The sequence below is a fragment of the Galeopterus variegatus genome, unplaced genomic scaffold (genome assembly GCF_000696425.1).
Source record: "Galeopterus variegatus unplaced genomic scaffold, G_variegatus-3.0.2 Scaffold1650, whole genome shotgun sequence".
Lineage (NCBI taxonomy): Eukaryota > Metazoa > Chordata > Mammalia > Dermoptera > Cynocephalidae > Galeopterus > Galeopterus variegatus.
Genome location: NW_007727761.1, coordinates 338,203 through 352,394, shown reverse-complemented (window position 1 = coordinate 352,394; position 14,192 = coordinate 338,203). Strand labels below are relative to the sequence as shown.

General features: G+C 50.0%; 1 protein-coding gene across 2 annotated transcripts; it reads left to right on the top strand.

Annotated features, from left to right (window-relative positions):
- Positions 1-4,418: 4,418 nt before the first annotated feature.
- SNX20 (sorting nexin 20) lies at positions 4,419-12,312 on the top strand. 2 transcript variants are annotated; one of them, XM_008578248.1, is made up of 3 exons: positions 4,419-4,553; positions 6,012-6,163; positions 12,286-12,312. In XM_008578248.1, the coding sequence occupies exons 1-3, from the start codon at positions 4,424-4,426 to the stop codon at positions 12,310-12,312; spliced, it is 309 nt and encodes a 102-aa protein (XP_008576470.1). In that variant the 5' UTR covers positions 4,419-4,423. The 2 variants fall into 2 exon arrangements, with proteins under 2 accessions (XP_008576470.1, XP_008576468.1); XM_008578246.1 differs by lacking the exon at positions 12,286-12,312 and adding an exon at positions 7,314-7,982.
- The last annotated feature ends 1,880 nt before the right edge of the window (positions 12,313-14,192 follow it).

Below are 14,192 nucleotides of genomic sequence, written 5' to 3'. Positions count from 1 at the left end.
AAAAAACCAAGAATATACATTCTTAGCCATCCTAGAAACAACCCAAATGTGCATCAACAGACAAAAAAAAAAGGATAAATAGTAACATATTTAAGTAATGTAGCAACACAACAATAGAAATTTCAAAACTCCAGCTACACAAAAGAAATTGGTGAATTGTACACGCATAAATGTTAAATGAAAGAAGGAGGACACAAAATAATACAAATAGTATCTATGCCTTAATGTATATAAAATTCAAAAATGAGTAAAAATGAAACTCTATTGTTTTGAGATCTATTCACAGGTGGTAAATTTATACAGAAAAGCAAGGAATCAGAATCAGGCCTGTGACTACCTCTAACAAGGAGGACTTTGAGGGAGCCAGCAAAATTCTGGTTTTTGTCCTTTCTCAGCCTCTTGCCCTCAGAGCCACAAATACTGGTAGCCATAAATCACATTACTGCCCAGGGGCTTAGCTTCCCTGGAGTACTTTCTGTCCATAGCATTGGACGTGGCTTTGCCCAGAGAACAGGCATCAGATGGAACTGTGTGTCTACTCCACTGCCCTTCCATGTCAGCCACTGGCTCTGCCTCCCACCAGCTTTGGGCTCCAGGCCTCAGTTTCCTCGTCAGTTAATGGGGCATGATGGTCCCATCATGCCTAACTCATAGGGTAGGATAATGAACGTTGAACGGTTCTGGGAGCTAAAGTCTGATTGCCAGAGACTGATCAAGACTCTAAAGGACAGCCAGGCTGCTGCGAGGCTGCAGGAAAGTGAGGCCGAGCTAGACCCCTCAGGGCTGGCACTGCCCCTCCCTGCCCAGCCTCAAGGGATGCAGAAGGAGAAATGGGTGGCTGCAACAGGCTGTCTGTCATTGGGGTTCACTATACCATGTTTCGCTGGCTAATGGGCTGGGCCAATCAGGAGCAATTCACACAGCCTATTTCCTGTTTTCAAACCAGGAACTGAGCAGAGCAGCGGCTGCACTCAACAGCTCCCAGCGCTTAGAACAGAGAGCCGAGGGGGCTATGTGACACCCCTCCCAGATCCCTGGACACGCACAGGGCCCAGAGACCTCAGGTCAGTGTTCGATCCCAAGCTCAGTTGGCCTCTACCCACGGTGGCCTGAGTCCCCTCCTCCTGTGACGGTCTCACCAGGTACCCACTTGGGGCAGGGTGGGACGGAGAAGGGTTGGTAACGGCCTCTGCATGTGGGGCTCTCCTTAGCACATTGGGGCAGAGCAGAGAGCAGCTCCCCAACCCTCCATCATCTCAATTCCTTTTGAAATGCCAGACACTTGTACAGCCCCTCTTGGGCCTAGGGGATAAGTCACCAGCTGTATGTTTCTCAAAAAGTGGTGCCAGGGAACCCCTGCATCAGCAAAGCCCTGGTGGACTTGTACAAAAAGCAGAGTCCAGGGCCCACCTTCAGACCTGTTAGATGGGATTCCCTGGTGTTGAGAGCCAGGAAATCTGCTTTTCAGTGAGCCCCTGGAACCCCCACTTTTTCCCATTAGGGGATTCTGATGCACACTCACATTTGGGAGCCCCTGCCCTTAGCAAGATTTCTCAGGTGAGAACCGAGGTGTCCAATGGTGCCCAATGTCCCGGGATCTTTTGTTTCCCAGGGTGGGCCAGGGTGCTTTCTTTCATTCTGCTGGAAGCTCATTCCTGATGAAAAGTAACTTTCTGCAGCCCCCTCAGAAAGGTAGTGTGGGCTCTGCAGGTAGCCCTGTGTGCCCATCAGAAGACTGGACATGACAGGCAGCCTTCAGAGAGAGGAGGGATGGTCAGGGCACCTGGAGGAAAGGAGGAGGGGAATGACTGTCTGCGCACACGGGGCTGGATGGTGGAGGGGGCTGGGAGGCTGCTCTTTCCCAAACCAACAGCACCAACACTTGCAGTATTTTGTTGTAAAGTCTAGAAATCATTGCAAGGGTCTGGAGAGGTGACAGAAGGGCCCACAGGACCTCCTGTCTGAATGTCCCCATTGAGCTTTTAGAATGACAGGATTGCTTTCCCATTTTACAGATGAGGAAACTGAGGCCTGGAGAGGGATAGAAAGCTGCCAAAGATCCCCTGGATGCACTAATGCATAACTCTTTCCTTTCCACTTCTCTTTAAATGGGTGACACCCAGCCAATCCCATACAAGAAAACGTAAGGGAGCTGGATTTGGCTGCTGTATTTGATTTTTATTCTAAGCCCTGGTTTTCCAATCAACTTTCCCAGGTCTTTACTGGAGTGTGCAGCCAAGGCATCATTTCTGTAGTCTTACAGGGTCTCTGGGAAAATAGTGCCCTGCTTCTGACCTGGTGCTACCTGCCTGATCACCAAAGCACAGCTGGAAGGGCCAGGGAACATTGAGGTCAATGCCACTCACCATCACCCATTTTACAGATAAGCTGACTGAAGCAGGTGTATAGGGGTGTCCACAGGAAACACTGGGCCCCCGAGAACCCCAGTCACCAAGAGTCCACATGCTGTCTTGCTTGGGTACCTACCAGAACATAGGAAACCCATCCCTAGCCGACCATCAACGTATTAGCAGGACAGGACTTGTGGCCACATTTTTCACGTACGGAAACTGAGGCCTAGGGATATTAAATAACTTGCCAGGACCCATGGTTATGGGTCTCATGACTATGTCTCATGACTGTTCGAGGGGGACAAGAGATAAATGAGGTGTGCACACTATAGTGTGCTCATGCATGTGCAGCCCTGGGTCAGCTACATCTCTACTCTGTGCCTCGGTTTGCCTATCTGTAAAAGGTGAGGTTAGATCTAGGGTCCCTGAGGGCCACCCACTGGACAACTGCATGGAGCCACCTGAAGAATGCCCCTGGGTTCCCTTCACCTGACACAGCAAGAGCTGCCCCCTGAAGCATGGGCTCCTGGCCCCGGCTGACCTCACCCCTCCCCAGGCCAAACTGACTCCAGGAGACTCTCACCCGTGGATCAGGGGACCGGCTCTGGCCACACCCAGAGACATAGAAGAAGGTGTTCAGGCAGCAGTGGCTCTAGGTCTCAGTCGGCCTAGGGGTTCAGATCCAGAGCCTGCAATCCAGCAGACCAGAGTTCAAGTCCCAGCTCTGCCCTCAAGTTTCACTGACAGCTCCCTCAGGTCCTGGTAAGAAGGAGGTGAAGTCACTTGCACCCTCCTTGTTTTGAGTTTCTGTACCTAAATGGTGCCCCAGCTACTCACTCCCTCTGAGCTAATGTTTTAATTGTCCCCTTTTCTAATTTGTCTTAGATATTTTAAATTCTATTACAGATTACATGTTAATTTAGAGTCATTTATTTCACATCTATTTCTTGAAGCATCTAGCACATGCCAGATACTCATAACAGGGACTATTACACAGTGCCTGGTATGTGCAGGGCCCTGCACTGATGCTTTACACATCTGCCTGACTTAATCCTTACCAGTCTCATGAAGGTGGGTTCGGTTCTTATGCCTGTTGTATAGGAAACTGAGGCAGAGAAGTTGAGAAGTTGAGTAACTTGCCGGCCCCCAAATCATCTTTTTCACTTATCTGGGTTACACACAGAGTTCCTGCACAAACTGGATGCCCATTTCCTGCTGCCCACCCTCCCCACTCACCCTGGGTCAGGTGGAAAGGTTTCTGAGGTCAGGCTAGCCTGGGTTTATGTCCTGCCCACCACTGACTTGCTCTTGATCTTGCGCAACTCTGAGTCTCAATTCCTTTGTCATCAGATGGAGATAAAAACTGTATCTACCACAGATGGTGGTCAGATTGAGAGAGTGCATGGTGAGTGCACAGTACACAGCCAGCAGGTCATAAGCATTTGAGACAAATTCAGCTTGATTCATTGGGCACACTCAGCAGCTGCATGACCTTGGACTAGACCTCAGTTTCCTCATCTGTTATTTGGTAGATTTTTATGGGTATTCAATTAGATAGGGGGTATAAAGAACCTAGGTGGGTATAAAGTGGGTATAATAAGCTATCAGTAAAGAGTAAAGATAGATGATAGATAAAATGATAAAAAGATTATCCACCTGCTCTGAACACTGAAATTTCATTTGCACACATAATATATAATTGAGGATCAAGACATTATATGGACAAGCCAGTATCCTTCTTCCAAGTAATCACTAAAGCCATTACTTCTGCTTCAAATCACTTCATTTAAAATTCAGAGCAACTTGATGCTATAAGAATCATATCAATAAGAGAAGGATCTGCTCTGCGATGGAGTGATCTGTCCAGCAAAGGGGCAGAACCAGGCTTGGGATCTGGCAGCTGAGCAGACAGCTATACAGGCAGCAGAGGGCTCAGTGGTGGAGACATTGTTATTCCCTCTGCCTGCTGACAGGGACTATGGCATGGATCCTAGACACCCCAGAAACCACTGTGAACCCCAACATAAGAGGGCACTCACTGTTCTCTCTTGTGCCCCTGGCAGCTTTGGAGCATGGCAAGTCCCGAGCACCCTGGGAGCCCTGGCTGGACAAGACCCTTAACCCAGAGCATGGCAAGGACCAAGCAGGAAGCACCAGCCACTGGCGCAGAACTCTCATGTCCAGGACCTGAAAGGCACTTAGGTGGGCTTGAGGCTTGGGGTCTGATTGGGGGGATGGAGGTTCAAAGTACAAATGTTGGTCACTTCAATGGATGCAACGAGAGAGCCTGGCAGCTCTCTTAACTTGGGTTATCCCAAAGTAGACACTGAGGCAAGGATGTGCTGCAAGTTGCTTATCTGGGAGATGATCCTAGGGGACATGGCAGGGGAGTGGGAAAGCTAGGAAGGGAAGGCAGGAAGCCAGCATAGGATATCAAGGAGCAGATGACTGCTGCAGGTAACAGGGGCTCAGTCTCAACGTGGGCCCTCTGGGAGACTGAATAGAACATATTCAGAGTTGTTCCAGCTGAGGGGCAAGGAAGTCAGTCTATTATCAACCATTCCTGTCCTGCATCAGCTGAGGGATGCTCCTAAGCATGCTGCTATAGCCTGAGAGAGCCTTCAGGAGGAGGGTCATAGTTGTTTCTAGTGTTCCAGAACAGTGCAAAGGACGTGGCCCTGCACTGACAGTGTCTGCTACAGTGCCAGTTGCTGGAACAAATTTCTTTTCAACCATTCAAGATGCACCTACTGAATGCTTGCTGTGTTCCAGGCCCTATGCAGGGCACTGGGGAAACAGGAACAAATCAAACATTGTGCTGGCACTCAAGTTTGGTATGGAAACAGATCGGTGAAAAATAATTAGAAATTTCACGAAAACAGTTATAGAAACAAGATGGGACAAGATCTGACTGTGATGCCAAGGGACTGTTGAAGTGACATGTGGGGTGGGTCATGAAGGACACAGTGGAGAAGAGCTTCTGGGACCCAGACCCCTTGCAATAAAATGCACAATTATTTGCACAGTTTTGGTGGGGAAGGATTCTAAGCTTTCTTAAAATTCTCAGAGGGGCACAGGGCTTAAGTGAGGTTTAAGAAGCACTGTGTTCATTTTTCAGGCAGGGAAATAGGAGGGTCAGATTCAAGGCAGAAGAGCGGCATGTTTGAGAAAAAGCACAAGTGGGAAATGGAACAAAGGGGTTGGGGGGCCAGCCAGGCTGAGGCTTGTAGCTCCCTCCATCACACTAACATGTGCTCAAGGAGTCCCCAGGATAACCACAGAGTCAGTGTCACAGGGGATGCAGAAATAGACAAGCCACAGTCTCCACTTGTCAGGATAGTGCAGTTTCACAATGGACAATCTGCAGGCTGGAAGCAGCTGATACAACATGCCCACACTGGATTTCACAACCAAGAAGCCACTTATGGATGAAGGGCTATTTGAGGTTGTCAGTGGTGGGGTGGATTCAGCTAGGCTGGGCATAGAGGTCTGGTTGACACCTCGATTGGGCCTATAAATGTTGGGGTGGGAGGAGGGGGACATTCACCACTCTTCCAGAATTCTGATATCCCATCCCAGAAAAACCCAGCCATCCCCCCCCCAGCCCTTGCCTCTAAAGTGCACTGATCTGGTGCAAATCCTTGAGTGTTGTCCTTCCAGACGCTCACAACGGCCTGAGCTCCAACTCCAGCATGACTACACGGGAGCTGCAGGAGTACTGGAAGAACGAGAAATGCCACTGGAAGCATGTCAAACTGCTCTTTGAGATCGCCTCCGCCCGCATCGAGGAGAGGAAAGTCTCCAAGTTTGTGGTAAGCCGAGATCCGGAAATGACAGAGCCCCTTTCACTGCCTCCTTCCTGGCCTTGGGCAGGTCTTGTGGGGCTTCCAGCTTTCCCAGTCAAATGAATCCCAATGAAATGGGTTGACACACTCTAACTCGTAGAGTTCTTCTGAAGAAAATGTCCAAAGAGCGAGATTTTATGCTCAACACCTTGCTAGGTCCCCATGTGACCAGGTGTTAGTCATCTCTCTCTCTCCCTTACCAATTTTGCCATATCCTTGTGTCATTTATTATTTTTCTTTTAATTAGATCACCTTTTTAAAACAGTAAATACATTTATTTCAAAGAGAAATACTTTAAATGGAAAGCCAATATCACATGGCATAAAGAAAAAGTAATTATAAAGGTAAATACAAGGAGAGCTAAATGCTGTTATTAAATTCTAGCTGTTTACTGTGGCTGGTAGAAAGCTCTGTGTTTGGGGCCTGCTCTCTCTGTTAGATTAGAATTTTGGCCTGTGTTAGGGAGATGTTAAAGAGCCACTCTTTATTGGGACCAGGGTATTAACCACAGCTGCCACGGAGTGCCCACTGCATGGTGGGTACAGTTCCAAGTGGTTTCAGTGCATTAACTCATTTAATCCTCACCCAGTGAGGTAAGTACTACTCCTATCCTCGTTTTATGGAGGAGAAACTGAGGCTCAAAGAGGTTAAATTACCAATCTAAGACCACACAGCTAGACCACGGTGGGGCCAGAACTAAAACCCAGGCAGTCTGGCTCCCCAGTCTACGCCCTTAATTAGTATTCTCTTGAAAGAGAATTGAAAAGGAATAATTTTCTTGGTATCCAACATCACTGCCCATCTATAAATGATTTTATATAGTACCTAAAACCAACTTCCAAGTGTTCCACACTTGAAAAACCAAGCATCCCAGTCTAGAAAACCGAGGCCCAGGCTTGACAAGGTAAAGCCAAAAGGGACCCCAGGTCCCCTGCAGGGCAGGTTCCTGTGCCCTTTCTCCTCCGAGATGCCTCCATGTCGCCGATGGCAATTTAAAACAGAATTGCGTAGAAGGACAACCCATTTTCAGGGTCTGCTTTAAATGACCGTCCCCCTTATGTGACCGGCCGGGGCCCCTTCAGGATGGAGTCAAAGGCTCGCTCTCTTTGCGCCCTAGATGTACCAAATCGTCGTCATCCAGACAGGGAGCTTTGACAGCGACAAAGCCATCCTGGAACGGCGCTACTCGGACTTCGAGAAGCTCCAGAAGACCCTCCTGAAGACCTTCCGGGAAGAGATCGAGGACGTGGTCTTCCCCAGGAAGCTCCTGACGGGGAACTTCTCGGAGGCGATGATCCGCGAGCGCCAGCTGGCGCTCAGGGAGTACCTGGGGCTGCTCTACGCCATCCGCGCCGTGCGCCGCTCGCGCCCGTTCATCGACTTCCTCACGCAGCCCGAGCTGGCCGAGGCCTTCGGCTGCCTGCGCGCCGGCAAGTACCGCGAGGCCCTGGACGTCCTGGTGCGCGTGCTGCCCCTGCAGGAGAAGCTCACGGCGCACTGTCCCCTGGCGGTGGTCCCGGCCCTCTGCGCCATGCTGGTGTGCCACCGTGACCTGGAGCGTCCTGCCGAGGCCTTCGCGGCCGGCGAGAGGGCCCTGCGGTGCCTGCAGGCCCGGGAGGGCCACCGCTACTACGCCCCTCTGCTGGATGCCATGATCGGCCTGGCCTACACGCTGGGCAAGGACTTTGTGTCGCTGCAGGAGAGGCTGGAGGCGAGCCAGCTCCGGAAGCCCACCCACCGGGGGTTCACCCTGAAGGAACTCGCTGTCCGAGAATATCTGTACTGAGCCAGCCCGGTCCCCTCACGGGGCAGCTGGAGATTTGGGGTCGCTGTTGCTTGGTGGGCTGTTTGGGGGGTGGTTTTTAATGGGAAGAGCCATTTGGAGCTCTCACTTGCTGGGTGACTCTGGACAAGCCCCTCCTCTGGTCCTCTCTTGCCCCATCTGTATTGAACAGAGATGTTGCTGGGACTCCTTGGAAGCCTCTGTTTGTGTCCTGTGTGCCTCCATGCCAGGCACACTTCATCGCAAAACCACAAACCCAGTGACCAAAACTTTGAGGATAACATTGATCTTACCAATGTTTTTGTGGGAAGCCTGAGGAGAGGTTTACGCTGCCCATGATGGACAAAGCTTAGTCATTTCCTCTAAGACGGCTCCCTCCAGATGCCCTGGGTCTTTTTTTCTCTGCTCCCCCCCACACTCAGCATTGCTTACAAATATTTCCATTCATTATCATAACGTTTTAGCTCTTCGCCCTTAGCATGTAGACCCAACTCAGCAAAACAAAAGCTTGCCTGTTGTCCCTCAAATACAGCCTCTCCACTCCCCTTTCCCTGGGTAGGGACTGAATGTTATTCTTTGAAGGGTGGAAGGATACCGGGTTAGAAAGCAATAATGTCATAAGATTCTATGATACAAGCCATTTTTAGCGAGGAAAGTTGCTAACAATTTCCCTCACTAGGATGATACACTGTGTGAGGTAGATATTCATTTATAAGGCAGCTCTTGGTTATGTAGACATAGCCCTGTAGGGAGGTACTTCATGGGGCCTTTGGGTAGAAAACAGATTGAATCCGATCACCTCCCGTTTTGAGGGTCAGTGTTCTGGGATCCCTCCGATGGATTGGGATGCCGTTGATTAAGGTCTGCTGTCAGGAAAGGACACCACAGGCCCCGGCGAGAAGAGGAGTCTGGACCAATGACCTAGATTCCACACAGGGCCTGGCGTTGATTGGTACAGGCTGGTTTTGGCCCAATATGTGTTTGAGACTGGAAGCCCCTGAAGACCTAAACCATCTGGATGAGCTTATCGGGGTGAGCTAAAGAGGCTGCACCAGAATCTGTTCAATAGCGACACCTTTTGGCAACCACTATACGGGCCTGATCAGGCTCTGTCCTGGAGATTAGAAACAGACTGACATCTTCGGACAAAGATACTCAAGTCTCTCAATGTACCCCAGGAGAAGAACTTCAAGTGGGAGATACTGGACTTCTTGAAGAGCTGGACATATGGAAAATTAAAGTGTTAAGTGGAAAAATAAAAGCTGTGACTCTATTTGTAATGGTGAAGAAGATCTTACTGATTTTACAGGTTTTTAAATCAAATCTAAAATGTTCTCAACTGTAAGATGCACCAAATATTCACTAAGAAAAAATTCCCAACATGGGAAGTTTAATAGGATATTCCAGCAAAAATCTGGGAAACCAAAGAGTTAGATATCCAATGTAAGGGTCAACACCCAATAAACCTACTATGCACACAGGGACACTGAGAAAATTTGCATGAATCAAATTTGGCACTGGTAGAGGGTGTGGAATCTCCTCTGAGAATTTGGACTGCAAGCTGGTGCTTACCCATGTTTGGGGGCTTGAATACACACAACTTGGTCCAAAATACCTAAAGCAGAGAGGTCATGTTAAAGCAGTCTCAGACAGAGGTGTTCCGGGTACCTGCCACTACAAATGCAAATTCTCTCTCAAAGAAGTCAATACCGATGCAGGCCAATAAGGAATGTAAGCTATCATTGAGTACAGAGGTGCTAAAATGTGAAAAAATATATACATCTCAAAGTCACATATATATATATGGTGTGCATGTGTGTGTGTGTATGATGTGCACCGACAGAGAGAATACCTATATAGGGTAGAAGGGACCTACAAAATCACATGGGGCAGTCCCCCATCATTACCCCTGAAGACGGACTTATTCTGGCTTCCAGTAAAGGGACTGGCCACAAAGGGCAGCTTCAGGACTCTTGCCTCTTCCTGATGTCACTCAATGCAGCCCTCCCCAATTCTTCTAGTAATCTTTGCCTGTGGGTCCACTGCAGTTTCTTCTAGCCATGCACACTGTGTCTTCTTCCACTGCAGGTTGTCCGATGGCCTGGGATGACCTGCTATGGCCATCTCCTCCTGGCATCTCCCATTTGCTGCAGATGTCACAGAACCATTCATTTCCTGGGTTTCTGGAACAAGTCCTTGAATTCCTCAAGTCTCCTTCACCAGGAAGCTTTCCTGGGGGCCCACTGTGACCACACCAGGGCACCCCATGTCCCTGTTTTCCTGGGCCCCCTCCCACTGAACTTGTATTACTTAATCCTTGTTTCCAGGGGACTTTGGGGTGGTGGCAGCTGGAACTGGACCCTCTTATCCTGACTCTCAAAAGCTGGGCCCACAGGAGAGGTGAGGAGGACCTGCCCTGGATACTCAGGATGGGTCCGGGGACCAGCACAGCACAGGCATCACCTGGAGCTTGTTAGAAAGGCAGCATTTCAGGTCCCGCCCCAGACCTGCTGAATTAGCATTTTAATAAGATCACCCTCAGGCACCTTCTCCCTCCCCCCAAATCCCCCTTCCCCATCCCACAGGTGATTTCTACCTGGGTACCTTAAACTTTGAGAAGGCCTATGTTGGACTGGCTTGAAGGTGCCTTCATAAAATCATCCACAGAACCCAGGCAGTCTGTCCTCCTGGAGTCCTCGCCACCCCTGTCTCTCCCCACCGAGCGTGGGGAGCTCCATGTGGGAGCACCATACCAGCCTCCTGGCCACACCCACAAACATGCTCTGGGCACTCGCTTCAGAGCATGAGGGGGCTCCTTCTAATGAATCCCTGCTCCATAGCTGCTCCCTCCCACTGGCGGTGACCCAGAGTTCTGGGGTCTCCCCTTTGGATGGGATCAGGCGTCCCTGTGAGACCCTATGCCCTGGGATGCAGGCAGGGCTCTAACGTGCCAAGCCCATCCGTGATTGAAAAAAGGCATGCAAGCAGCTGCCTGCCTGTGTGGCAAAAACCAGGACACCCAGAACCTTCCAAGCCCTGCTGTGTGACCAGGCTTCCCTCACAGCACTGCCAGCCCAGGTCTGCTTGGGACGTGTTCTCATCTCATTTTACAGATGCCAACACAGACTCCTTGAGGGGTTAAGTGTCGGAAGTGCTGAAGGAGAGGGGAGGGACATGTCCCTCATCCTCTCACCCATAAGGGGCCTTAAGGGTCATTTCACTCTTCTCTGTTTACAGATGGGGAAATTAAGGCCTGGAGGCGTGAGATGGGGACAGCACAAGGACCAGACCTGGGACATCCACATCAGAGGGCCGTGCTCTGGATAGGCAGGGCAAACAGAATCATTCTGGGTCCCAATTCCAGGGAGCCCTTGGGGGTCACTCAGCCAGGCCTGGGGTGCGAGGCTACTGTTGAGGCCCAGGTAGGGGCCACTAGCCTGGCCTGGCTTCTGGGCTTCCACCGGGAGACACAGTGCAGGGTGGGCTCTGGCCCCCAGGCCTAGCATGCCCTCAGCTCAGCTCCCTAGCCAGACGCCCCTCCCCCCAGCTGTAACTCTCCTTTGGAGTAGTAAAACCAGTTCCAGTTCCACCTGCTGGTAAGGGTGGCTGGGCTCCCAACACGTCCCCAGGGTGCCTCTCTGAATGCTTCCGCCTCCCCCCCATCACAGCAGGTGCAGAAAGCTGCCTTTCCAAAATCTTCCCGCATGGTCCTGCACCCATTCCCTTTGGGTCCCAGCAATGCTTCTAGCAGTCTTCTCTTACTTATGTAAATTTATTTGAAAAAGAAACTTCCTGTTACTACCCGAAATGGAAAACCAGAATCACTTGGTACAATTAGAAAGTAGCTATAAAAATAAACACAGTGAAACCTATCGCCGTCATCAACCCCCACTGGCCTTTGCCTGAGACAGGCCCTGAGTCTGAAGCTGCTGGTGGTCCTTTGTTGAAAGAGAGACAGAGACAAAAAAAAACAGAGAAACAAGTGTTAGAGATCTGTTATCACTAAGCTGAGACTTCCTTTTGATTTACTCAGAAGGATTGGAAAATACTGCAAAAGGAAGTAAGTGTCTGACCACGTGATCCCAATCATCAGTGTGGTCAGTGCATCCTCCCAGGACACCTGGGATCTCACCCAGGCATACTGGAGATATTGCTCCCTGCCTCTTGTCCCCACAGCCCTGGTGTCCTGGTCCCCAAGCTCTGTACTCAGCCCTGCTAGCTCTCTGGCTCCTAAGTCATGGGCCTGGTCTGGCCTCTGATTGCCCATCCTTGGCTTTCAGCATGCTGTGTGGGAGGGCATACCCAGGCTCCAGCTCCTGACTTCACACCCTGATACCGAGTAAGACCTTCAAATGGAGGGAGTGTTCTGGACTGGTCAAAGCCTGTACCTGCAGCATGTCTTCTGGGGGGTGTCACCACCCATCTAGCTGTGGCCCCTGCCATAAGAGCAAAAAAATGCCCTCCCCCAAAGAAAACCCATGCTGAGCCTCCCCTCAAGTCAGCACCCAAAATAGATCTTCTCACTAGCTATCCAGATCTACTCATTTTCTTGGTAAACAAAGATTGATGTCCTCTGGCTATGTCCCAAACCTTGTGAAGAGCTGGGGATACAGCAGTGACCAAGACAGACCCACTCCCTGCACTTACAGAGGTGACGTGTCACAAGGCTGCTCACAGAGCAGGTGGAAGCTGGGACAGAACGATGCCCCTCAGCCAGGTGGTCGGACAGGATTCTCAGAAGAGGAGCTGATCAAAGGAGTCGCAGAGGATGCCAATGAGCCAGCCACGGTGGCAGCAGTGTGGGAAGGAGAAAATTTCAGGCAGAGGGAAAGCACAGGAGCAAAGCCAAGGCAGGAAGCTCTTCTGTCCCTCGGGATCCGCAGTTTGGGTTTGCACCCCAAAAGTGGGCAGGCCCAGGATCCACCTGCCCTGATGTGTCACCCTGGCCATGCCAGCTAGGAGAATGGATTCTAGGGGCTGACAGAAAGAAGCCTTGCAAGGCATGTCAGTGCATTGGCCATCTCCAGGGACTGGCTCATCACAAGGGGAATGAGCTGGAGAGCTTGTGTGTGGCGCATACGGACCCTCTGAGTTACAAGCAATACCCCAAGTTAACCTGACGAGGAAGGAATTCATTATCTGAAAAGCCCAGGAGTAGACTCGCTTCTAGACTGGTTGGATCCAAGCACTCAAACTCTGTCATTGGGCCTGTCTCATGCTTTCGCTTTCTCTCTCAGTTCTGCTTTCCTCTGCTTTGACTTCTCTTTCAACAAACTCTGTCCTCATGGTGACAAGATGGCTGCTGCAGCCCCAGGAACACATGCTCCTGTTTTAGCAACCCCAGAGGATGCTCCTGTCCAGGGTTCTCATGAGACCCTCATCTGCGGGATGGTAGGACATCCACATGTCCTCACCTGAGGAGCCCAGGGAGGGCAGCCCACGCCCCCACAGTGCAGCAACCAAGATTAGCTCACCCATCAGAGCAGAACAGAAATCACATTTTAGCATATGGTTTTGTCATCTGCTTTTTAAATTGTAACTACACATCATGAGCATTTCCCTGTAATATATAATATTCTTCCACGTGATCTTTAGTGGTTTTAGTGAATTCCAGTGCATATGCCATAGTTAACTTCTCTTCCTGTAATGTTGCAAATTTTCTTTATTTGGGGCAACACTACCACAAACATCTTGATCCACGTGTCTTTTTTGTATTTGTGCACTCTTACGGCGATTTCCAACAGTGGCTTTTGCAAATCATAAACACTCTTTTGACTCTTTAAATTTTCATTTTATTTTCTAATTGACAAAAATTGTACATATTTATGAAACATGACTTAATTTCTCTCCATCCAGAAAGGCTGTACTAACTCACTCCTCCACCAGCTAAGTATGAGAGATGCCCGCTTCCTCGAACCTTCCATAACACCGGCTGTTAGTATTTTGAACTATTTTTAATAGTTTAATCTTTTCACCTTTCCACGCGACACTTCCGGAGGGAGAAGAGACCAGGGGAGGCTCTAATCCCGCCATTTAACAATCAGCCAGCAGATGGCGCTGCCGCCCCGGCGGCTCCTAACGCTGGGAACTGCGGAGGAAAGAAATGAAAGATGGAAACGGGGCATTACTCCAGGAAGAAAAAACACGACTTTGAAAGCCTTGGAAGGGATGTGAAGTCAAGCTAGAAAGAAAGAGCTTTGGAGAATGTGCTGA